The sequence below is a fragment of the Colletes gigas genome, unplaced genomic scaffold (genome assembly GCF_013123115.1).
Source record: "Colletes gigas isolate AHSC1104 unplaced genomic scaffold, ASM1312311v1 Colletes_gigas_Sc00013, whole genome shotgun sequence".
NCBI classification, from domain to species: domain Eukaryota; kingdom Metazoa; phylum Arthropoda; class Insecta; order Hymenoptera; family Colletidae; genus Colletes; species Colletes gigas.
The window spans coordinates 4,655,364-4,679,304 of NW_025106642.1; the positions used below are offsets into that span (position 1 = coordinate 4,655,364).

The following is a 23,941-nucleotide window of genomic DNA, read 5'->3' on the forward strand; positions in this document are numbered from 1 at the left end:
TAAGTGCATTGTCCTTCATCAATTGTACAGTGTTGCATAAATCCTCGAAATCCTTTTAATTATTTGAGAGATCAAAGACAACAGAAACAACGTTAAAATGGTTGTAGCAGAATGTAATTTCATCGTTCTTATCATATATGAGAGAATCATATAGTAATCTACTTTAAATTTAAACTAAATGGAATATTTAAAAAATGTTATTATACAGGGTGTTCGGCCACCTCTAGCAAAAATTTTAATGAGCGATAGTAGAGGCCAAAATAAGACGAAAATCAAGAATACCAATTTGTTGATGGAAGCTTCGTTAAAAAGTTATTAACAATTAAATTCAAAAATTTCAAATCGTTCTGGAAAAATTATTTTCGGTTGCGGGGGTCAACTACAATCATTTTTGGTGAGTACACATACCTCCGAAATCCTATCTACTTTCGAGAAAAAAAATCGAGTAGGTGTTGAAATTTTTCAGCGAAAAAAAATTTTTCAAATCGTTTTAAAAAAATTATTTTCGGTTGCGGGGGTCAATTACAATCAGTTTTTGTCATTAGACATACCCACGAAATCCTGCCCACTTTCGAGAAAAAAAATAGAGAAGGTGTGAAATTATTCGAGAAAATTAAAAAATTGCAAATCGTTGTGGAAAAATTGTTTTCGGTTGTAGGGTTCAATTACAGTCATTTTTTGTGAATAGACATACCCCCGAAATCTTGCGCATTTTCGAGAAAAAAATTCAGTAAGAGCGGCACTTTAAACGTTAATAACTTTTTAACGAAGCTTCCACCAACAAATTAGTATTCTTGATTTTCGTCTTATTTTGGCATCTACTATCGCTCATTAAAATTTTTGCTAGAGGTGGCCGAACACCCTGTATAAAAAAAAAACAGAAAATTATAAAACATAATAGTTTTTACTATTTGTCTTTGTCCTTATGTTATGAACTGAAAATTATTTGCATTGCAAATTTTAAAATCTAAATTTTAAAATAATTATAGACGAAAACAAAAACACGCATGGATATCTTCCTACTGAGAATACAACGATAACGTATTAAATCGAGTATTATGAAATAGAAAGTGTACAAATTGCACCTTGCAATAAAAACGGGGCCCATGTTATCGCGTATTATCTATCCTCTTTGAAAAAGAAGTGAATCGAATCTTACACGAATAAAAACGTACACACTCGCATCCCTATCAATTATTTTCTAAAACCAACGCGGCTCTTTAATATCATCATTTTGAAACGACTCTTTAGTTTGGTTAACGACGCAAATGTTCCGTACCCGTATCCTATATTCCGGAATAAAATCACCGAACACACTTTCCGCAGCATCCTGAAGTTTTCTCGGCACACAAGCTTTAAGGATCATATCGTGCTCGAACTACAAATCTCCACTTGTATATTTTCCCGTCGTCACAAACACGATGTTACACCGGCACGCGAGCATTTTTCACGATCTCGCGCTATTGTCCGTCTTCGCCGGAACCATCTTTTCAATTTATCGTTCGAATAAAGCCAACCGATGCTACGTCGATTCGAAGAAACAGTACGGGGCGCAAAGAATCCGTAGAGATGCAATCGATCGTTGTTATTGTATTCACGGCCGATAATATTAATTCCACTTCTGTCTTTCAGCAATTTTTAAATACGTTAAAATTAGAAATGCTTGGATTCTGAAAGCTAACGAATTGGCTTTAAAAAGTCGATAGAAGTTTTTACACGCTAAGTCTTGATACTTATCGTATCTCTAAATATTCTTTTCATTCATTTTTTATCACAATAAAGTAACAAAAAAATGCTATTCTATACTTTTATTAACAAATTTGTGTCGTAATATTTTTCCCGCGCTTAAATTTGAAACGACGGGCGAATTTTTAAAGAATTTTGAACCTGAAATTTATACGTATGATTATTGATTTTAGAATGCCAGTGTACGCATATGCTACTGATCCAAAAATTGTGAGATAAAATGATGTTCATAAAAAAAAAAATTGTAAAAAATTCGATGAAAGATTTTACTTATTCGTATAATAAATATTCGAGATGGACCTTGGTATTTATCGAGTATCATTCCATTTGCAAAATCGCTACTGTTCTTCCTCAACGCGTAAGTATACGTAAGAAAATCGCGAAATGTTTCGTTCGATGTTCCAAGCACGACTGGCATTTTGAATCATGGCTGCACGAGCTCAACGTCTGATACAAAATATCACGTGAGCTGCGTGATACAGCTGGCAGAGGAGCGTTACGAAACCGTAAATAAATCTCGGTTGAAATTTACAGAGCACAGGGAACAGGAAGAAAATTAAACACTTCAGCGACACGTGCAACAGACACAAATTTCTCAAAAAAAAAAAAAAAAAAACAATGAAAAGACTTAATCTTGTCATAGATCGTATCTTTACGAAGTACAGATCCCCCCTATAACACGGTACTCTTAGAACGCGTTTTCATGTCCCTCGTATAACACGTGTTTTCCCCCATATAACGCGGGGATTTTCCACGTTATATTTCTGTACTGTGAAATTTATAATGATTTGTACAGTTCATAATCAATTTCGCGTTTTTTATTTAAAATGTTCTTTGATTTTAATAAAATGCACACATTTCGTTCGTGACATAATTTTTCCTTAATATTCGATTTAAACGTGAATCATTTGTACATAACTCGTTTTCCTATAACGCGGAACCAATCTACCGTGTTATAGGGGGGGATTACTGTACACTCCAAATCGTATACATATGTGCTCACTATGTGTTTGATCAATCGAATGTTGCTCGAGTTCAGAACGAGAAACGTCACGTGTGTTGATTAAAATAAATATAGAAACGATCGAACACGTATTTTCTATGCAACATAAGGAAAAATGAAATCCAAGAGGTGATATGATCGAGTTGCAGCTATTCAGCGGTTCTCTTTCAATTTCATTCACTGTTCTGTCGTCAATTTCAACGAGCTCTGCATTTCTATTGTTCCCCGTATAACTGCATCATAAAATGACTTATGTATTTTACAGGATAAGTCATACTACGTACTTGACTCTCCGTATCTCTTATAACTTGGTATTTTAAGATTCGACAATGGGTTATAATTGTTATCTCGAAGATGTTAGTTCTAATTGTATAATCGTGTTACTGAAACTAATATGATTCATTAAAATATAACAATTCATCTTTCTTAATACTCGAATATTATTCTTTTTTTAGAACAATTATTTCTTTATCGACAGTATCGTCTTGATTCTTTATCGGTTTGTGACATGCACTGGACAGACCGTATAATATTATGAAACATTTTTCAAATTTTACAGAAATCTTTATCTGCTCTACCTTGCATCGACTTCTATTTATAGAAATGGAGATAAAACAACAACAGGAAGAACGCACACTCGTTGAACTTGTTGCGTTAATAACAAAAAAAAGAATAAATTTAAATATTTAATTTTCGATCGATTCTAATTTCGTACGACTATTTGTTGAATTTTTAATTTCGCAGATAGCGAAATAGAGCTGTAAGAACATAGATTTGATTCTTGAAAGCGAACCGATAATATTTATTTTTTTAAGATTGTTAACCGATACTAAACACGATCAACTCTATAGACTATTATTTAAGCCAGACAATCGACAGACACTGGTACACGATTAGGTTGCGCATACATGAATCACTCTACTTTAATCATAAATCTAGAGAAGAGAAAATTTGAATCCCCCAAGAAATTGGAAAGAAGAGCCAAGCGGAATAAATAACATTGCCCTTTGAAAAAGAACAAGACCGCTGTGGCCAAATAGAAAATTTGTGTCAGATCTGAATCGGATACTAAGTAGGACAAGCTACACCACAGCAAATTTATTCTGTGATCGATGCTGTGTTGCATGAATTTAAGCTCCCAGAGTCTCCAAATTGAAACCGACATTTAACGTAAAAATACCAAATTTAAACATAACCGTATTATAAAACGTATCATTAAAAAAGTTATAATAAGAGTAATAGATATCATCAAACTAAACATTACCAGAATCACATTATTATACTAATAAAATAAGCGATACAATATACAATGTCAAAATATTCTTTGACTTCAAAAACCTTTAATTAATGCCATTACATTAATCCCATTTTCTTTAAAAACATAATCAATGTTTACGTTCTAATTTACGCTACCGTGATTAGATAAAGTTTCGAATGTAATCATTCATATTTTCACAGAAAACGGCGTTGGAAACAGGATTAGGTGTTCTATCAATCATATTTTGTAAAAATATATCTCGCTTTAGATGAGAGAATCTCCATTGCGTCTTTGTTAAGTCTAATACACCCTGCCAATAGTCAATCAATATTTAAGCTCAAATAGATAAGATTACCAAATATCCTGATCGGCGGTAGAGATCGCAGTTAACAAAGTATGTAAACAAATGTGTAGAAGCACTTCACCTAAGTGAGAAGTATCCGATCCACGATGTATCATTTTTTTGATTTGTCGAAGAAATGTTACGAGCGAAGCTACTAATAAGAAATCGAAAACAGTTGTATCCAAATGCAGAAAATATAGGTGAAAAATGTGAAAACCAATTGCATCGTATCCATTAATCATCTTACGAACTTGGACGAACGGTTTCTGACGCAATCGTCAAACTTTCTACGCGTGAAACGTAACTGCAATAAAAAAGGGAAATTAGCGTTTAACTTGATACTAGTTCTGAGACGAAGGTGATTCGGTAAATTAAGCGCTTTAGTTTATAGACAGAACGCATTAATCAGCGCAGCTTTTACTGCACGTTAGTAGAACTTTGGTGTTGTGCATCAAAACGACGTACATATTACGTAAAATTCGTGATAAGAAATTATACGAAAGATAAAATGATGTGAAAGGTGATGTACCAGCGCTAAATACTACATCTGTTTAACAACCCCATCGATTTAATTATTTAAACGCAAATATCAAATACGATTACCGCAACGTACTTTGAATTATAGATCTCATGATTGTCATCAGTTCGGTCCTAAACAATTCATACGTCGCTCGAAACAATTAAAGGATCATATTTCTGCGGTACTTATCAAAATAGACCGTCATCGGGGATGAATTAAATAAATATGAACTTCATTGGGAAGCCTTCAAATTTGTACATTCGTAAATTAATTAGTACTGAAACTAAACGATAAGTAACTTGTTTTTAATTAATAAAATTGCAGCCTCGAATATGAACCTGGCGTTTTCGATCTGAAATTCTGTAGCGTAGTTCACCATCGTTAAAAATAGATTAGAAATAATTCCAAATTCGAGCAATGATTGGCACGTGAATTGTCAACAAGATTGAATTGTGAAGATGAATAATGGATACAGTCATACTAAACTTCAAAGACGATGAGTCACTCATGGAAAAACCGCAATATTAAAACCGATTCCAGGGAATCGGAACACGTTCGCGGAAGGCTTTATTGTCGGTTTAAGAGAACATAGAACAGTGTTTGAGTTGTATCACAACTCAATTAGATCGTTATAAATGACATGGAACTTTGTTTAGTTCTGATAACGCGATGAAATATGTCTCGTAAACGTAATAAACATTAGAAGGCCCCAGTCGGAAAATTATTGATCATTCGCAGTATTTATTCAATACTATTCCGTCAAATTCTTCACGATAGAAAGTAAAAAGTCTTAAAGTTACTCGACTTAAAGCCCACGAGATCGAAATTAAGATGAAATTGAAAAAAATCTTAGTCACTGGCAGAAAGTTGTTTACTACGTTTTGAATATGTACCAATAGAACGTTGGGTTACTTATGGGAAGACATAGCAGGGTGGACATAACCTCAAATCCAAATCGAGTTCGCGATAATGCGTAAATTGACCGTACGAAACGGGCCATCGATACCGTGTATAGGAAATGGTATTTGGCGTTTTTATTTGAAAAATCATGATTAGAGGGACGTTTTGAATACCTTGTACGTTCCACGATCTGGACAAACATCCAAATATGGTACAAGAGAGTACTTCCGAATTCTGCCCAGCGACGCCGTCGACATGGTTTCACGAGTTATACAGAAAACAGTGCACCACCCGAGGTTTTCAAATGTTCATGCCGCGAGGACCGGGTGTTCATCGAGATTTCAACGGTGACTGACAATGCTGGCACTCGTGGGTGGTAGAAGGTACCGGGATACACTATCGCCCGATATCTTTTCATTCTGCCGAGAAACCGTATCGATAATGATTTTCCCTGGAGGATTGTTGTAATATTCTCTTATCTCGGATGAATTGTGATTAGCACGATAAATGTCTGGTATAGTTTCGCTGCTACTCTTTCGCGGGCGCGAGAAACGTTCGACCGAGATTTCAAAATATCCTCTTACCTGGAAGCTTCGCGATCGAAATTCTAACGATCAGAGTACTTCCCGCGGAAATATAAACCGCATCGTCCATCTTGTTTTTTCTTTCTTTCATTTGCATATATTCCGTTAGACACTATCAAAATATGTATCTAATTAGACAAAACTATCGCACACTTTTTATGTTAATAATGAGCAGACCCGCCTCTACATTTTATACTACCTCGATCATTCGACGAAAGAATCTTTCGTATAATATTCCGAATCTGTCCGTGCACGTAACATTCTTCTTTTCGATTCATTGTTATTTTCGTATTTTTTGACCATACGTGGCAGACAAGCTTAATCTGATATGTAACTACTTAAGTGCAACGAAGAGACAGAACAAAGGAGTAAATTATTTCATTTGTGGTATTAACAAATTGCTGTTGTGACACGCGCCTCGAATATTTAACTTCAATTCGTCTTGCGAATAATTTCGCAAAGATGGCAGCTGGTATCTCAGCGTATCGCGGCGCCATCTACCGATCGCCACGAAAAATATCTAGAACCGTATTGCCGAGTAGTGAACGTTCAACGATAAAGACGTGCTCCGTGATTTTCTTAATCGCAATGAAAACGATTAGAGTCATCAAACAAGTCAAATTATCATCGAACGTGAGCCCGAGAGATTTGAACGAACAAAAGATACATGAAAATGTCAAGACTGAAATAGATTAACTGCACACCGGGATGCAATTACACAGTCCGGATGCCTGTAGCGAAACGAAGCACGTGTAAAATTCTTTGTACTCTAAAACGGGCTTATGAGTCGTCAGACGGCTGTGTTACGCAACAAAGAGTAAAATATCGCAAACAACAAATAAAGCGCGTTTACTTCGTTTAACTCTATCGTTTACCTTTAGAAAGATACGAAAGAAATACTTTTATCATATAAAATACGTACTTAATTACTATCGCTTATTGTAATATTTTTTCCAATATGTTAATAGCCTCGATCGTAATTAATTAAAATTCGTACAAGTTCCGCGTATACTATAAATTTGTACGCAGTATTTATCCAGTATAATCCGATGTAAATTAGCAGTTTATATGTTATACCCATTAGCATATTTTGAATCCAAAATTAGATATGATTTATTTACTAACTTTATCTCTACGCATTGCTACTTACGTGAGCAATTCACGTACAAAAGCATCGGCAAAGGAGGCCTTACGTGACGAGATATCCGTCATAACAGTCCTCAACGCATTGTAATTCGTCTTTCAACCGAATCGATAGAGCTTAAAGGAAGCCTTGTACCTACGTTCCCCTTTCCCCATCCTTCTACATGAATCATTAAAGCCACATCGAGATCTGGGCCAAACGATATCGTGAATTTAGGACCATACATCTTGAACATCTTTTGTATCATTTAATATCATTATATGATTTCATACGGATGATTGTATTCAAATTTATAGCACACGGCCTTGACGGCTGATTATGGTAACGTGCACAAACTGATTAACTGTTTTAATCTATAGAGTTTTATCGTCTTACCTTGGGTGAAACTTTGGTCATTTCAGTTTCTAACTTTACCGACTTTCTACAATAAATATACGCTACGCGAAACAATGAATAAGATTAGCTATAGTGTTTTCACTGACTGAATGTTTCAATGCTTAAATTAGTATTATCGAACTATTATTTTATATTAGTTTATATAAAAAATAAAACACAACAATATTAAATTCAGAGTCAATTAATGTCACTCATCTTATGTTTCTTTTTTTTCGTATAAAAAAATTCTTCTAAGATTTGCTATAGTACATACCACTAATTGTCAAGCTATTATCATACTGAACCAAACAGGATTTCTATTATTGTTAATTTTTGATTCATTCTTCGGAATTATCTTTCTTTGTTTTATTCGATTCAAAGTGTATTATGGGTCAGAATAACTATATATTCGTCCATTATGTTCGCCTCAATTTTTAGAGGATCGAAGCATTCGTGCTACGAATTAAATTTCTTCGTTGTAAAAGCGGAATTAGCTGCGCCGAAGCACGCTGTAAAATCGACCTCGATTGTTTTAACGATGAAAAAGGACTTCGTTAGCAAGGTCCGTATTCGTAACTCTGGGCGCTTCGTGACCAAGGTAATCTACCCTTTCCTGAGAAAGAAGGTAAGGCCCTCAAAGTTCCACGCGGCCGGTTCGTCGAACCTTTCTTTTTATAACCGTGCAACACCATGGTTATACCGAGCATCGGCCGTTAGCCTGGTTGTTTACGGAAGCAGTCGCACACGATTCGCGAGCGCAATTTCACGAGTGTAAATCATAATTTGGAAAGCTCCATATATCATCGTTGTCGGATATACGAACCAACGTTAACAAGAAAAGTTGAACTGTTCGCGAATCGGTAACTGTAAATTAAATAAAAAAAAATAACACGTAAGTTTCGTTAACTGATTTGCCCAAATGTAATATTCTCCGATCGAACGAATAATGTATAAAAATAAATAAATTAATTATAAAATCTCCGAAACACGTTCAGCCATATTGATTATATTTTCATTGCCACCGGATTGCGCGTACTCTCGCAGAAAAGTTAAAATCGAGATAAAATATTCTGAACAATGTCGAAGCTGAAGCGAAATTAAAATTGATAATTGCATAGTGAAATTAATTCGGATATTTAATTAATATAAAATTCCAGATCGTGTATATGCAAAATTTCTCTCTTCGATCGGAGAAAATTATCAACTTTAAACCGATACTGAAAATTCTTGTAATATTTATTGCAAGTTTGTAGTAACGATATTTTCGTGCTTAATTTTTTGACTTGAAATAGAATTTCCGTGATACCAATTTTCTGAACTACACGAGAAAAGGCGATAAATTAATCACGAGCGTCGAAGATTGCTGAAAGTACATTTATGATATTAAACAAAAAAAATCACCTTGATGAGATCACGCGCGAGGCGGAGTTGCCAATCGATGATCGTACACTCGCGTGATTGGCCGTTCGTGACGACCATAACTCCACAAGTGATCATATACCCAACGACCACACCTTGCTCGTTGTGAACGACGCTTTAAATGGTCGCTCGTTCGCAAGCGAATATGCAATACATTTTTGTTGCGTTTATTATTATTGGAACCAGCCACACGACTTTGTTTTCGTTGAAATTATTTTTTATACGAACAAATGTGTATTTCCGCCGGAAACAAAATGTAATATCAGTGTCGGCCATTTCCTGTTCAAGCACGGGTGAATTCGTTCAAAAGACATCAACTAACGAAGCCTATCAAGAGATTAGTTTTAGTTGTTGGGAACGTTTTGTCGCATTGTTAGAGAAACATGCAAATAGCCGTGTCGCAATCTGAAACTCAATCCTCAATTTTGTTCTATCACGCGTGAGCAGGATACTCTTGCACCACTGACTTTCGCAACAGTTCATACCGCGTCCACGGTAAACAAATTTGCAAGACCGTTCCTCCTCGTAGCAATTAGTCGATTACTGCAATTAGACGGTTCGGGCCGTTCCTCTTAAGCATATGGAAGAATTGTTCCATGAATTGTACTATTCCAGCGATACAGTGACTCGAGCTATCCATGATAATGAAACTTTATAAATTATTAAGTCTTCTAGCTATAGCGAATAAGAGTACCAAGTACCAATACTATTCTTGAGTAATAAGTATGAAAATTACTCGTTAACTATTACGTTTAGCACTAACATTATAAATACTGTTGTACTCAATATTCAACATATATTGAATGAAGTATAATTCATGGTATGACTAAAAAGGAGATTCTTCGTGAAAAGAGTGAGTCAATAATACAAAATTGCAGTTTCAATATACATACATACACGCCTACGTACCATGCATTTGCTAACGCATCTCTTATTATTTTAAGTATTGACGATAGCATAATTTGTTTTCAAACAATCGTACTATGTTACTTAATTCTTGGTTTCTATCCAATTGTTATATCATGGTACCGTATAACAGAATATTATCAAGGATGACTTCGCAATGTCTATTCGTACGTTTACGATAGCAACATTTTGAGAATGATTAGACTTTCAACCATTTAATGTGTCTGTGAGACACGACGATACGAGCCTGTCCAGTTTACTACTTTGACAATTTATATTTTATACTTAAAATTTGTTTGCTTGATGAGAATTTAATTGAATTTTCACGTCATCAAATTATGCCATACAAATGCAAATCAATTTTGCTATTACTTCCTGCTCTTTCAACCAATACGATTAAAAAAATACGTTTTTATAACATCAGTCAGTTTTCAAATAAAAATGCTTCGTACAAAGAACATTTGCTTCACAGTATTCGACTTGTATATTTGTTTGCAAAGAAACGGAATTTGAAAATTTGTGATTAAAATTCCACAAGAGAAAAGGAAGAGTGCAGAATGAATTTCACTTACCTTTCTCTTTCTTTCCTGAACAAAATCCACCCTTCGAATCCAGACTTCCTCGGTGGAGTCGTAATCGAGAGTGCTGGAACTGCTCGCCTGGCTTTTCATTTCTATCAGGCTGCTGTCGAAGAACCTTTTATCAAGATGGGGACTGGGAAGCGGGCTGGTCCTCGAGAAGGTCATGCTGGTGGAGTACGTCGGCGGATCGGTCGCTGGAAACGTCATCCCGGGCCCGGTGGTGTGCCTCCTCCTCAGCGGTGGCTTCGTGGTGGACGTTGGCGAAGTCACCGTGCACGTCGTGAATCTCGACGACGATGTTGTCGGCGTGACGCTGGCGGTCGTCGGCGTTGTCGTGATCGTCATCGAGGACGCAACCGTGGTTTTCGATTCGGGCACGCTCGAGGTGGCATTAAACTTCTGATCGATCTTCTCCGAGCTGGATTTCTCGGAAGTGGATGGGCTGGACGCTTTCGAGGAGACGCTCTCGTTCTTTTCTTCCGGTTCCTCGATCTTCGCGACGCTCTTCTTGGTTACGATGATCCTCTCGGGGATCGGGACGTCCACGTTTTTCCCTGGAATACGAAGCGTGAATAAGTAAGAGCGTGGTCGACGATCTCGGTGTGCAATTATGACAAAGAGCCCATTATTCAGTTCGGTTGCACTTGTGACACTCGGCTCTCCCAAGGTCTGCAATTACAAAGGCTCGCCTGTTACGTGGTTCCGCGCACCGCTGTGTGATTCGACATACGTTCGTATGCTTGGGTTGTACCACGCTGTGTGATAACCGTATCGTCTTTATACTTTCATCGACGCACGAGCCTCGGATGTATGAAAACGAACGTGCAACCACGACGACCAAACCACGCGATTCCGGAGGACACTCGTTAAATATTCTGATTCTGAACTTTAAACCGAACTGCAAAATTCGATGCTCGTTGTTTTATTTTTATGTACGTTCGAGGACGTTATGCATGAAACGGAATATCGTTTAAATGACCACAATTGCGTTTGGTGCAGTGAATACGATTAACCCAATTTTCGATGACTCCGGCACATAAATCAGGATGTATCTCACCACTATCGCGAATAATGTTTGCTTTGTAATCGTCGTGGTTTGTTGGAATACACGAGAAAAGGACTAATGGCAACAAATTGGAAGATTTTTAACTGGATCTTGGAAGGATGAAAATCTTTAGAATCGTCACGGAAACGACAAATTTGAATTCTGAGGAACACTTTCCCTTACAATAGGAATGTTCTTTTCGCTCATTGGGATATGTTGATCAACAAGTAAACCAATGGTTTCGAATTTTTCCACTAAACGACGAATTATGAGTTCTGTTGACTATAAACCAAAGTCCACGAAACGTTGTTCGAATAAGAATTTGGTAATGAATTATAATATATTCGATGAGCAACCGTGTATCTTTCCACGATGACTCGTAAAGCGCTGCTAAATACAAATGTCACGTGACTCGAACAAGCAAATAACAAACATAGCGACAGTAACAATCGATTCGATCGATCGAATTTAAAGTTTGATCACTCTTATTGGAAAACTCTATGTCAAGAATGACGATTTGAGTAAAGAAACTAGATACCAAGAACTACTGGATCTCTTATAAACGTGGAATCGTAATTTCGACATTCTACAAATAAATATCACAAGCCAATTTTTTATTTAAACAATTCGCTTGGAACACGAGCAGAAGATAGCAGCGTGCACGAGTTTTAGCAAGTTTGTCGATCGGGCAAGAGACTGGGAACTAATTAAAAGATTTCGAATCTTGGAGAGATTGCAAAAGCTTACAGAACTTGGAGAAATTATAATTCTCGCGGGGATCCAATTATTGTATTTCCAATTTCGGTGATAATCTATAAATATAATCTGTCGTTACCTAAGTAGAGTGACTTTTCGCGCTGTTGGTAGAAACGTTGCCAAACGGAACTAAACGAAGCTAAACCACCGGCCGCGCGCTAATCTTAGCTCTCATTGAACGAGTGCGAGCTCCTTCTAATAGCTTCACGCGCGTTTTAATGCCCGAATCATGTTTCGTAATATGCTACTTTTCTTGCAATCTGCTATAGACATACGTGGCACACGAACGACGTTCGACTCGAATCAACCTGACTCGAAAAATCCAACGATCAACGTGTTCAAACGTACTCTGTCCAATTTCTAAATTTTAATTCAAAATAAATATCACGTTAATTGGAACGAGGATTTTCGTTGCAGTTTCCTCGCCGCGATAAACGTAATAGCTTTCTTCGGGAGTCAATAAAACGCGCGAGCAACCGTTCCGCGTCAATTTTATTACCCAAGATATACTGCTTGCCAGAAAAATAATCCATATGCTTGAATGAATAATTCGTGGGTGATAAGTTTAACGAACGTAGACATGTTTTTTTGAAATTTTCGAGTCATGTAGCAGAACGATACTGTGTATATCTATCAAAGCCATTTATTACGTTCGTGGACTATAATTTCTTGCGAATACGACCAGGCAATGATTTGTGTAGCAAGATACAAGCGTCTAGTAATATTAATTCAATGTTCGACTTCTATTACTGTATAATTGATCAATCTGAATTTAAAAAAAATTACAACGCAATGTGGAATACATTTCGTATAAATTGATAACGATAAAGATAAAATTTTGATTAAAAGGGTGCTTATTAAATGCAGATAGCGAAAATAAAATACTCGAATGATTTATAAAAACAAGACTATTTATGAATTGCAGTGACGTTCCAAGCACGGCGTATAAACGTTATTTGCGATCTAATAATACCAACAGAAATATTCATTAAGTGATATATCTCACAGACGACAAAATATCTAATTATATTGATACATTAATTGTTCGCCATCCCTCAGAATTTGTGACTCGCTAAAACTTTAATTGTGTAATCCGTTTTGAAATTCTATGGAAAATTTAATTCACCAAATAATTTTAATCTCATTCATGAACTTTCCGAGAAGATTGATCGCCGAGTAATACTGCATTTTTAATATTTACCGACCGTCATTTTTTAAGAAAAATAAAATGTGTAATATTTCAACGACAACATAAAATTTGCATATTTTTCTGACTGCCGCAGAAACCGGATACTATTACACGGTAGTATCGATCACTTTTACGTAATAAAAAAACCTAACAGATCCAGCATGATTCAGTACGTACGGTATTAAACAAGTTTTAATCGTCGAGGCACGGTACTTAAAAAAGTATTTATTGAAAATTATCGAATATAAATTACCCGGCTGTTGAAATAGATTTACGATACGTTGATTGAGGCTTCGTCGAAAGGTTGTAGAAACATTTCTGGCCACACAGTATATTTTCGGTAAAGAATTTTTTTCTGGAAAGTGCGTAGGAATTCGGGGGTATGTGTATCCACCAAAAATGGTTGTAATTGATCCCTGGAACCGATTATAATTTTTTTAGAACGATTTGGAATTTTTTAATTTTGTCAAAAAACAGCACCTACTCGAATTTTTTTCTCGAAAGTGAGTAGGATTTCGGGGGTATGTGTATTGACCAAAAGTGATTGCAATTGACCCCCGCAACTGAAAATAATTTTTTTTAAACGTTTTGAAATTTTTTAATTTCGCCGAAAAATTTCACACCTACTCGAATTTTTTTCTCGAAAATGCGTAGGAATTCGAGGATATGTGTATCCACAAAAAATGATTGCAATTGACCCCCGCAACTGAAAATAATTTTTTTAGAACGATTTGAAATTTCTTAATTTTGCCGAAAAATGTCAGCACCTGCTCGAATTTTTTCTCGGAAATGGGTAGGATTTCGGGGGTATGTGTATCCACAAAAAATGATTGTATTTGACCCCCGCAACCGATTATAATTTTTTTAGAACGATTTGGAATTTTTTAATTTTGCCGAAAAATTTCAGCCCCTACTCGAATTTTTTTCTCGAAAATGCGTAGGAATTCGGGGGTATGTCTATTCACCAAAAATTATTGTAATTGTTCCCCGTAACCAAAAATAATTTTTCCAGAATGATTTGAAATTTTTTGTCCCAGGGGTGTTCGAACACCCTGTATATCTCCTTACCTTCCTCGGTTTCATATTCATCCTCTTCCCTGCATTCTGATAATCTCCTTCCCCAAGGGTAGGGGCTATGAGTTTGGTTCCTCGACGGTAGCCTGTTCACGTGAGAGAGGAAGTAATGATGGAAGAAACTATCAACACCGTCAGAGTCCTCTCCGGAGGACTGTAGCATGTCCTTAAGGGCAGCCAATGAGGTAATAGTGTTGTAATTGATGGCGGAGATCAAGTCGTCCTCGATGTCGCTGTCATCGGTGGTGTCGTCGTTCTTACTCTGATCCTCTTTCTTAGTTTCGGGTTCGATCTTATTAATCTGCTCGGTCTTCGAGGCTTCCGTCTTATCTTCCGAACTGATTTCAAATTCGTCATCGGAAGTGCTCGTAGACGTTGTACTGCTAGAGGATTCCTCGTCCTTCTTACCATCGGTCTTCTCCTCCTTGAGCTCTTCGTCAGAACCTTTGCACTCATCCTCTTCGTGCTCCTCCTCGTCCTCGTCGTCTTGGGACACGGCCTTCGACAATTTATTCAATGTGTCGTCGTCATTCTGACCGATGTTCCCCAAATTCTTCAGATTCTTCAGAGTCTCTTGTTTCCCTAGATCCTTGCTCAGTTTCACGTTGCTATCTTCCTGGCCCGTCATCTTCTTCTGATGCTGATTGTTACCGATCACGTCACACTCGTCCGACTCGTTCTGCTTGTCACCACCGGCACTCTCCATCGAGGAATCTGAAAATCAAAGTTTCTTTAATATTATATACATTCACCAAACAACGTACGTATTTATCTTAGCTAAATTTAACGATCAAATCATAGAAATTTATGTTTCGCCGCTCAAAAGAGACGATTGATAACCAAATTGACTACGTTTTTTAAACGTGTAAACTTTCGGTTTCTTCTGTAACGTTGTTGCATAAAACTTCAAAGAGTAAATCACTCTACGAGGTTGAAATCGTCCACTGGAAGCGCAACAATCTAATACTTCCTGCGATTATCTTTGCAACCGGTTAAATGGTATTGCGATAAAAAGAATTCTCGTTTACGAGAAAATTTCATGTTGTTGAATCCTGTTCGAAAAAAGGCTGAATATTCTGATAGACAAACGAGCAAATAACTATGATAGGCGAAATATAGGAAGGAAGTTAGATACGTCATTAAGGATTGTCTTCGTGACTCAAGGTTACAGTATCAAGCTTCTTCAAAGAGACGCCTTTTCTTGTGCATGAAAGGCCTTCTTCAGGACAGTTAACGATGGGTATACGGTGACTACTTGACTATTCATTGCACGATTATTTCGTCGTTCTTTGGGCATTTTCATACCGCTTTAAAATGATCGTTCCAGACACTCTTTTGTGATCTTTTAAACGAAACGTTAAGGTTCTTGTTGAAGAACTTGGAACAGCACCTGCTCGAAGTAACTTATAATCAGGGTGATAACTAGGACACCGAAAAAAAGATAAAAATAACTTTTCAATCGATTAATTAAAACTCCAATAATATGCTCGTAAGTTGGCGCGTCGGACGTCCTTGTACACGTGTCGTAGAAAATAAATATTTATAATTACGTATACCGATAGCTACGCACGAAAATCTACAAAAATACAGAAAGAAATTTCCATAACGATCAGCTTGAAAAGAAATTGGTAATGTTCCGTGAAAAGGTATTCGAAATATGGAGAAATGTCAAGGAACAATTATAATGAAAGTCGTGATGGAACGTCTGCGTCTTTCCATACAATGAGCAGTGGTTTTTCTAAAGCACAATACCGAAGAAAAGTACTAAAAATATTTAATTAAGCGATGTAGCTTCTGTTCGTGAGAATGCTTGGCACAACATTTGTACCGAGAAACATAAAAGGAAGCTCGAGAAATATGACGACAATGGCATGTCCGCATAAAATTTAAATTGCTGTCCTATATAAGAACACGTCCCTCTTATTGACCAACAGCACTTGATGCTATGATCCTCCAAGAAACTTATGTTTCACGCGCAGTGTCTGAAGAAAAATAACACCATCTTTTCAACGAACATTAATACAACCACTGTACAAAGATATATTTCTTGATTTTTTTTAAGAACAGATTTCAAATGCATTTACATTAACAAGTCACGTGAAACGTAAGAACACGCGAACTATACAGTCATTTGAATTACAAATGCAACATCGTTACAAAAATTGTTTACAGACTTTTATTAGACACTCATCCTTTTATTAAAATTATGCAAATTTTGGAAAAGAATTCTTGGTAGAATTATTCTAAATTCTAATACAAACTCTTTTGAATATTTTGGAGCAACGTCGTTTCGCAAACCGACAACATTGTGTTTAATTATTTTTAAGAGCGTGTAATCTGCACCTAAAGCCACGCTCTGTTTTAAAAATAATTAAAACGGCTGAAGGATTAAGGCGAAAAAGCAAACGAATAACGAGACAATAAGTACAGAGAGGGGGAGGGAGGGAGCGTGCACATCGATTTTCACGGTACACTGCTTAAAACAATTAAAAGATCACACTTCTACGCAACTCGTGCTGTACATTCAATGTTTACTCACCGACTTGCTTAGAGCGTTGGAAAACAACAAATTTAATGCAACTAATATAAGGCATATCGAAACTCACGCTGGTCAAGTGTTCCAAAATAAACCAACTGATTCTTGTATAATTTCTATTCTCGTCGAATGACATTTATTTAACCTATTCAAACTTGCAGCGTGTTTTAATGTACATGGAACTTGGATTATAAAATAAAATAATAAATGTCAAAAACAGTGTAAATAGTTTGGCACTAATGCAACTAATGAAAAAATTCACATTTACCTTGTATTCACCTTCAATTTCGACTCTTTATCCGATGAATTTGATTTGAAATTTGAAACCCTTGATAGAAGATTAATTTTTTGTTTCTCTAAAGTACCATAAAGCTTGATTCGACGAGTGTATACTTTCCAGTTCAAGCCTTTGTGAAATATCGTACGACGAATGCAAATTTCATGAATTTTAGATCCTACTAAAACGTAAAATCGTTTATATAGGTCATCCCCTAATTATGGCAAGCAGCGGGTATTTACTTTGAACTTTGACTTTACGTACGATGAATTCGGTGGTGGAACAAGCATATGGCAAATACAAATTTCATTCGGATAAATTGCGTACACTTTATTGAGAAGAAATACTCGTATTTACGAGCTACGAGTCTCTGGTATTTGGTAATGCTGATCGATTAATAGCGAAACGAGGAGATTCCATTAGAAAGTAAATGAAAATTAGTTCTTGTATTTTTCAAGATGCGAATAACGCCTTGTTGCATACGCGAACACGTCACTGGCGCATTGCGGTAAGTACGCCCTCTATTTCGTAACCGTGGAAACGTTAGTCTGTATAGTAAGTTTTACCACGTACATTATACATTCGTACTACGGTCTTTTATTGTACACGGATAACAAGTAAATCATCAAAACGGTTTAACAAACAATAAAAACACTAGAGTTAATTGCAATCAATTTTGCCACGATCAAATGTATCGCGTTGATGTATTTATCGCTCGGTTACAAATATACAATTGCGATAAAACGAATCGAATCGAATCAAAATATGATAATGAATCGAAAATTACCGTATGATCGAATCTTCTCGCATTGTTTCTACAAAAGCTGTATGTATAATGTGGACGTTAATAAATGTATAATCAAGAAAAAACCAAGTTTATCGTATCCGAGGTTAAATTAATGAACTTTGATAATGTTTGCCTGATCACCGATAGCATTTCAAAGCAGTCTAATTCCAGCTGAAATTACCGACTCGTTCGAATTATTAAAATTAAACAATTCAAATTTTGAAATGCCAGAACGCGAACACCTTGTTTGGTTCGTTGTTTGATATAAAATTCCACGTTTTATATTTACGTATCTTTAGGAATTCGAGGATCATCAGAAATGAATTTCGATGCAAAATTTAAGGGCACGGTGTAACGAGAGGTACGTGTTAAGATCTGTTTAAAACGTGTCGATTCCCCGCGTAAACAAACAAATCGTATGAATGAATACATTTACAATTTCACGCAAGTCAGACGTTTATAGAATGTTATTGGTAATGTCGCAACAGGTACAGTTTGCTCGATAATAAAATTGCTTGTTTCGCGCGGATGCAAGGCAGGTTCCCTTTAACCAGCGGGATCTAATCAGATATAAAAGAAATATTCTTGCGTGAAGTACATGAAACGCTCTTTACGCCGGTTCCATTACGCGATAAAAACGTTTGCACGCCTCTTTAAATTAAAAGCCGTGCACAGAATCAACTCGTGCCCAAGGAAGCGGACGAGAACTATTTGATTCGTAAACTGTGCTCAAAGAACATAGTCGTAAAAGGATCGTGGAACGCTTAAAACATAATCATAATTCGATTCGGGGCTCGAATAAACTCGTTCGAACAGTCCACTGCGTATCGATAAATCATTCCCACTAACCAGCGATGTATTCATAGACTGAGAGCAATTAACGGATCGCGTTACTAGACAGAAGGATGAACCAAATACGAAACTTTCGCGCAGTATCTCATTCAATAGACACCGTGCATTTATCGTGGTACGTATTACATTTACTCAACGTCTAACTCGTACGTCGCATTGGAGCTTTTAAAGTATCAAATGCCTAACGAAATCGTTCGATCGACTAGTTAATTCATTATTGATCTTCGTTAACGCGTATTGGAATAATTTTATCTTCCGAATATAATGGATGAAACGATAGGTAAGGCCGATAAGATAAATAACTTTCCGTCCCGATATATCAACATAGATGCAATATCTAATCCGTGAGAGGTAAACGTATTAAATATCGTCGACGAGATAACAATGTTGTAACGTTTGCAATGTATCGAGCAGCGTGGGTAAGGAGTTGGCCCAAGATAAAAATGTAAAATTCACTTCCGTCTACGTCGAACACTACCAGAAGTCGTGGCGAGAATGCTATCGTTTAATATGTACGATCTTGATATAGGTATATGTATAGCGAAGTGACGGAGATACGGGCGGACAGATATCGCGGGAACAAATGTATATCTTTGGCGGATGGCCAGGTTCGTTTCGCGAATACTTGTTTACCGCGTGCTAGTGTATGACGTAAAGCTTTATTGGGCTCGTGGACCGATCCGGGACACGTGACAATCTATGTAAATACATCGGAGTCAGTCGGGGACCGAAATCAAAATGACCAATACCGGGCGCCGACAATATAATTCGTTCCTACGGACAAACATCGACGGAATGCAGAGACGTCGAACGTCAGAGCTCTTGCAATAGTAGACTTTGATATTGGACACCGAAAGGACCGATGTTTATAGCCAGTTAGGCACGTTCATTGAACGGGTATATGCGTTCGAAGCACGTGCTAGATCGTATCGAACGCTTTCGAAGAACAACAGCATCCGATTATGCTACGGATTCGTAGAAAATTAATCCTTGACGGACAATGGTACAGCAAACTCTTGCCCGCTGTGTGGACACCTTTACACGATCTTGATCCACGCAACAGACGCGATCGAATCAATACCGATCGATCGTTAGTGAGATCTCGAGTGCCGTGGATCAATATTTTGCCAATTTGCGAACTAATTTAGTTCGAAAGCTTTTCGATTAGATCCTCGTAACATTTAATCTTTTCTGCTCTCAAATGAATTATTTAAAACAAATATAATACAAAAGTGCAATAAGAAAAAAATTATTAAACGTCTTGCTCTTCAAATAAAATGTAAAACCTAACTTTATAATAGTATTGTAATAGAAAAAATGTTCTTCAAAATATACAAAAATTAGAAATAGAATTTTTTTTAAATTATTAAATCGGTCGACTCGATAGAAAATTTTATACGCGGAGTGGCAAAAACAAATAAAAATTATACAATAAAATTTTGTTTATTTCTGTTATCGAGAAAAACAGCTTTGAAAATCTGTCGTATCTGTTTGCGCCTGACTAATTGTAAATCTCTGTATGCAGCAACGTGGCAGCATCTTAGACAATCACTCTAATAGAAATAACCTTACAAGGTAACTGTCTTATCTTTATTTGCAAAACTATCCTAATCAAGCACAGTCTATACTAAAATCTGTCGTATCGACACTTACAAATATGTAGTCAAGTGTATGCGACCACGAGAAATGTTCAAAGTTCTGTAAATCTCTGTACAATGAATTTCAATAGGATTTTAACTGTTACAATGACTAACGACTCCCAGTAAATAAAAACAATTTAATTTGCCAAATGGTATCTGTGAAATTATGAGATTTGGATGTAGTATTAATCATCATTGCTAATAGATCAAAAATGCTTGATTGTCCAAAGTTACTCCACATCTGTTAATTATGTCCAACACACCTTTCACATTTACACTATCTATACCAGTTTCTCTACATTTGAGAAACAAAGAACACGTTCGAATGTTTTTCCAAGACTTTTCACACCTGGCAAATGAGTCACACACGCCGAGGTACGAATATCAAAATTTTGCTCGTATTTGCTTGACTCTTCTTCTGAAAACTTGAAAACTCGTGCAACTCCTGCACTACCGTATCACGAACGTATTCTCCTCAGAATTTTAAAAGACAGTTGCAAACCGCAGACGATTTGTTCAAAAACACCCGAGTTTCGTAATCTGTCTGCCAACTGCCAGTCACGTAAAAATAAAGCGACACATCATTCTATTCCTCGAAATTTTCACCACAAAATGTGTGTTTCAAAACGATCATCTACGAGTACATTCGAGAAAGAAAGAAAAGAAATCGCGAGTTTCTAATATTGGAAACTTAGCTATTCTTTTTTTTTCAAACACGTGCACGTAATGTACGTAATTTAATTATATAATAACGATCTATCCAAAGGAAGCAATTCGTGCAAGCAACGATAATTATACGAGATCACCAGGCAAATACGAATTCGAACCGGAAAATATCGCGTTGAAACGAGTATACTGTTTGCAATATCAAATCAAATGTCGGCGCGTGGCGAAGGCGTGTTACCATGTATTTGCCGTAATCACGGGTATGTGAGAAGTCTAAGCACGGATAAGTACATTAATAATTACAATTAAAATCGACTTACTGTCGCTGACAAATGTTCCATCGCTGCGAACTACAAACTCCCGTCTACAGTCGAAGAACTAAAGCGCCAATAAATAAGTTAATATTGCAACGGTATCGACGCTGTTCGCAAAAGAGAGTGCACCTCTTCAAATATGGGTCATGAATCGAACCGATTTAATAGTAGCACATTCATAGACGCTTGTGAAAAATTAAAGCTCTCCTCAAAACTATGGATACCGAGTACAGAACGTATCGTTCACACTTGTACATAGAATTGCGTTTAAGGTCAACGTATTTGCTTTCTAACCATGAACGTATCTCGCATATTAATATCTCAATTGAAAACAGGCTGTATTTTCGCACCTTTTGCACGCAACTTGCTCCAATATTCTAAAATTGCGCTTCTACCTAATTTCTTCGACTGCTCGTTAAGTTAGAACTGTTCGCCCGCTTGAATCATCGAACATTTTTTTCTTTCTTTCGAGAAAAACAGTTAGCCGTTTCTAGGCGAGTATTTTATGCAATGTCCGAGTGAAACTGCATTTCACCGTATACCGATGTTCCCGCTTATCTCAAAACCGCCAAGAAGAAATACGGACTTTTATCGGCGGTCGAAGAAAAATATCAGCTTTGTAGATAAGTTCGCTCTTATTCCTGGCAAGCAACAATAAAAACGCACGCTTCGGCTGACGCTGAAGCAGCCAGTAACGGTAATAACGACAAACGCGCGAAAGAAGTGAAAGGTTCCTATTTCTTGAAAGTGTTCAAGTAACACTCCGCTCTCTTGTCATTCTTGATAGCACACTTGCGTTTTCTAGTTTAAAAAGTGAACCACGGTAATTATTTTCTCGTTACCGTGAATATAGAATGAAATTACGACTTAAAGTGAAAAGCTTCTTTCAACGCTTCTTCGTACGTTTATTACTTGTGTGTTTCGGATAATTAAAGAAACACATTCTGAGGTATCGAATAGACTTTTTCTTTTCGTTCGATGAAAAAAGTTAAAAAATTATTGATTTCAGTAAGTAAATCTAATTGGTAAGTTCGTAAATAACGATAACAGATTTTAAATGTAAATTCTAATCTATTTAATTAAAATTTTCAATCAACGTTCACGTTTCGTTCTTTCATTTCAATTCAGTATATATTAACAGATGCTGTTTATGTGGTCACTTTCATTGACGAGTGATATTTCAAGCTGCAGGCTTTGAAATACAGCACTCAAACTACGACAATGACAATGAAAATTGTACAAAAGTAGGACAGCAACAGTAAGGACAACATCTGCGACGATCATGCTGTGGTACAGGAGCAAACGATTTGTCTCTGGAAATTATCGATGATGCTTTTCTATTCCCGTACCGTTGCTCTCATATATCTATTATTGATTGCTTAACTACACAATTACGAAAATGAAGAAAAACAAAAATAGAAATGGACGTAACTAACGATGACTCAAAGTCTACAATGCGCTTGCTGTCGGCATATTCCTCAAACATATCAAACTGGATACATAACGCGTTCAAATAACAAGTATAACGCATAATTCGTATCCGAAAAAAACTCCAATAAATTATACGAAGCAATAACCAATATCGGTGACAGAGTTACGCAAAGAAACACATATTTTAATCGAACGTTTAACCAAAATGAATTTAAATAAATGTAAATCTCTTGTTTTCGCGCAGCACGTATTTTACGTTCGAGCGTACAACTGAATTTATGTCACCGTTAGAAATTTATGATTTTACTCGATTTTATGGCCGTGGAATATATCCACACCATTCGATATATGACATAACCGATTCTTTTTCCCCCCTTGAAACCTGTTAGGGTGCGTCCAAACTTGAGCCAGAGTCGAGCCAAGTTACTTGAAGCCACATTCCCGCTTGGTCGTGTGATTTTTTTAAGGATAAAATTAAAAAGAGAGGAACGGAGAACAGGTGAAAAACAGATGAGAAATATAGAACAATCTCCATTTCTTTTATTAATTAATGTATTGAATTATGAATACATTAACATTCATTTATCTTATTCCG

At 36.5% G+C, this 23,941-nt stretch overlaps 1 protein-coding gene across 1 annotated transcript in view; it reads right to left on the reverse strand.

Moving 5' to 3' along the window:
* LOC122399415 (dentin sialophosphoprotein) overlaps positions 1-23,941 on the reverse strand; it is a 130,340-nt gene that overhangs the window by 91,278 nt on the left and 15,121 nt on the right. The window contains exons 2-3 of the mRNA XM_043400089.1: positions 14,838-15,557; positions 10,771-11,333 (exon numbers count right to left, since the gene is read on the reverse strand). Coding sequence (XP_043256024.1) covers positions 10,771-11,333; positions 14,838-15,549 — 1,275 coding nt within the window. The 5' untranslated portion in view covers positions 15,550-15,557. The remainder of the gene's footprint in view (positions 1-10,770; positions 11,334-14,837; positions 15,558-23,941) is intronic.